Source organism: Papaver somniferum, chromosome 7, assembly GCF_003573695.1.
Source record: "Papaver somniferum cultivar HN1 chromosome 7, ASM357369v1, whole genome shotgun sequence".
Lineage (NCBI taxonomy): Eukaryota > Viridiplantae > Streptophyta > Magnoliopsida > Ranunculales > Papaveraceae > Papaver > Papaver somniferum.
This window is the reverse complement of record NC_039364.1, coordinates 161202111-161205326: the sequence shown is the minus strand read 5'-3', so window position 1 is coordinate 161205326 and position 3216 is coordinate 161202111. Positions and strand designations below refer to the sequence as shown.

General features: G+C 37.2%; 1 protein-coding gene across 1 annotated transcript in view; it reads right to left on the bottom strand.

Annotated features, from left to right (window-relative positions):
* LOC113298923 (mediator of RNA polymerase II transcription subunit 8-like) overlaps positions 1-980 on the bottom strand; it is a 14482-nt gene extending 13502 nt beyond the window's left edge. Inside the window, exons 1-2 of the mRNA XM_026547805.1 lie at positions 520-980; positions 273-397 (exon numbers count right to left, since the gene is read on the bottom strand). Of these exons, the coding sequence (XP_026403590.1) occupies positions 273-397; positions 520-764 (370 nt within the window). The 5' untranslated portion in view covers positions 765-980. The remainder of the gene's footprint in view (positions 1-272; positions 398-519) is intronic.
* Between the last annotated feature and the right edge of the window lie 2236 nt (positions 981-3216).

The window sequence follows — 3216 nt, the reverse complement described above, 5'->3', positions numbered from 1 at the left end:
CCCCACCCACCCCCAATGAATCATTCCGCCATTGTATAAAACCCCTTGACACCTCACTTTCTCTTCTCAGCTAATCATAGTAAAAAAGACTACTCGACATTGAGAAACAAATACTATTCCCAACATTATGCATAAACAAAGTCCTAACCGTGTATTTATGTATATCAAGCATGTCTAATTCACCAACAAGTTTTTCCCGCAAACAATAATCAAAGTGGACACTAGATGCATAAACAAGTTGGAGTGTATGAAGGAGATACGAAATCACTTACTTGTTGCATTCTCTGCATTAACATTCTTTGGATAAACAACAAATGCTTTAGAAACCTTCTTGATATCTTCTACAATATTGTATAGCTCCAAATTGACCATAGAAAATTGCCCCAACATATCTTGCCTGTCATCAAAACCTCAGTTAGTCAATTCATCACACACATATAAGACAACAAGTAAGAAAAGAAACAAAACCTAATTTCAAAATTGCAACAAGAAGAATATCGAGGTAAGAATGAATAGTACCATTTAGGAACAGAATTTGTACGAGCAATGGCATCAAAATCTTCTAGGATACGAGAAATTGCTTTGAATAGACCAATTGCTCTTGTTTTAACTGATTCCAGATTTAGTTGTTGTTGTACTCCTTGACTTAATCTCTCCACTACCACTTTCTGTTGTTGTTGTTGTTGAGTTTGATCTTGACCTGGTTGTGGTGGTGGTTGTTGTTGGGGTTGGGACATTACCCCTCTTCCTGCTCCTCCTTCCATGGTGGCTGGCTGGTTACAGGGGAGGTTCTGGTATCTGAGACTGGGGGGAATGGGGCCTATAGGCAGTAAATAAGAGAAGAAACAAAAAAAGCGTATAAAGCGGCCTACTGATCCGATTTGACTCGGATGTGATCTGGACAACGATTTCGAATCAGCTGTCAGACCGTTTTGCTACTGATCCGATTTGATAAGAGACTATATTTGGACGGTCATTTTTAATCCGCCTCTAGTCGAGTCGAAGTTTCCTTGTAATCAATCAACAATAAGCTGACTTTGCTAAACATTTAATGCGCCAATAATTGTTTGATAAAAGAAATTTTATACTAGTATATAATTTCTCAAATGAGTGTGAAGCCCAGGCAGATACACATGAGAGCATTCTTGAAAAACAGTTTACTCATCATCAATCAAGAAAGATTCAGACAAGAAATTCTTTAGAGACTTTAGGCCATGGGAGGCAAACGATTCACGAGTTTCTTTCTTCTGATCGTTATGATCTTTTCAGTACTTTTTGTTTCTGTGGGTGCCCATGGGGCAGCAGCGGGAGCAGCAATTGGTGGACCGGGAGGAGGTAGCGGATGTACCTTTACTGTCAACTCTGTGGGTGAGAATTGTGGATACTTGTACAAAAGGCATTGTTGTTCTACCGAACACTGCAATGGCTATTGGTGGGGTGTGTGCGAAGCTAACTAATTTGGTTTACGATGATTGATCGCTGTATAGGGGGTTGATGCGTTTCTTGGTTTTCTTGCATAACTATTTAGTTCTTGCTTTGCAAATAATACAAATATTTTATAGTGGAGCATAACTAAATCTAGTACTTGATTGATCAATGCTCTCGGATGTTCATTCCCTTGTTTCTCTGTGCTTTTTGGTTTATGGTTGTATTTTGTGATGATTTACAATTTTATTTGATGATATTTATCTGTGAAGCCTATTAGAGGGGCTCTAAATTTTTGCTTTTGAGGGCTCACAATCTGATAAAAAATCAGGTCGTCAAATACTAATTCCAAAATCCCTTATCCCAATAATTAATTAATGTTAATAATTAGATTAATTAAATTAAGCAAGATTACAGGGAAAAGATTGTGCTGCCATTAATGGTGAGGATGAGTACCTCCCTGAAGGATTTTAACTCTAGACGACTCTTTCCCGTGTGATTGTTCCATCCATTTTCTACCTTATTCAAGCCTCACACCCGCCATGGAAATCTTACCTGGCTAAATTGGGGCCTATAGGATTAATTGGGGCATATGACTAAAAAATAAAAAGGATCATTAAGAAGTAATCTCTAGAAACCCCTTATCCTCCTATTTATGTTAATGCATAATATGCCCTTATTCATTAGTGATGATTAATTAAGTTAGTATTAGTTAAATTAATTAGTGTTTGAGTTTGATTATAGTGTTAGGATTAGAGTAGAAATTCATTTCCTCTTTAAGGTTTGGAGGGAAAGAAGAAGTAAAGGGATAAAAGAAAAAACTAGGGTTTGTGCTTTTCTTAGCAAAAATGAAACTTTATAGTGACGATGAAGACTCTAGTAGTGATGAAGAAGTGGGTGCATCTGATAATCATGATTTCGATCCTACCAAATTGGATAATTTGTTGAATGAAGAAGAGCATGTCAACCAAATAATGCTTGAGGATATTATCCAAGCACAAGAACAATATCGTCGGGAAGAAGAAGGTGATAATGCTTCAAATAAACAGGTATGAGTTGTAACGATCTACAAACATGTATTTGCACGTCTCGATCACCCACAAAGGGAAAAAAAATTCAAAATAAATTCCCAGAATCGGTTTATTCGATATCACCACATAAAACGATTCTGGGTAAAATTCCAAAATTGGGTATCATAATCGGTTATTGTTCATCACCATATAATCCAATTGTAGTAAATTTTTTGCGCGATGGGCACGTGACCAAAATCGGTTTTTGTTGGTGATGTACATATGCCGATTCCTTCACTTGGATGTTCAAGTAAAATACACGAAGTTCACAACCAGTTCATTTACGTATATATGTAATCCGATTGTGGAGACGAAATGACACAGGAAAAAAGATGACGAAAATCGGATTACATGTTATGCAATGTGAACCGGTTGTGAAATATGGAAATTTTTCTCTGAAATCATCAAGTCTTTAATCAGACTTTATAGTTGATCGTATAATCCAATTCCTGACAATCGGTTGTCTCGATTGTGACACATAAACCGATTCTAAATCCTCAATATGTTGTATATTGTTGCGGCGTTCGACGAAGATCAGCCCAAACCCGTATCTCTATTGGGTCCCGATACATCTGCCCACTATTTCACCGATTTTCAATGGAAAGAAAGAAACGATGCAAAGCAATATGGTTTATAGACAAGGGCATAGAGATCAAATGCGCATTAGTTTTAGGTCGTCGTTCAAGTCAAGATCGTTTGGAACTTGTTTGTGAGAGAGGTG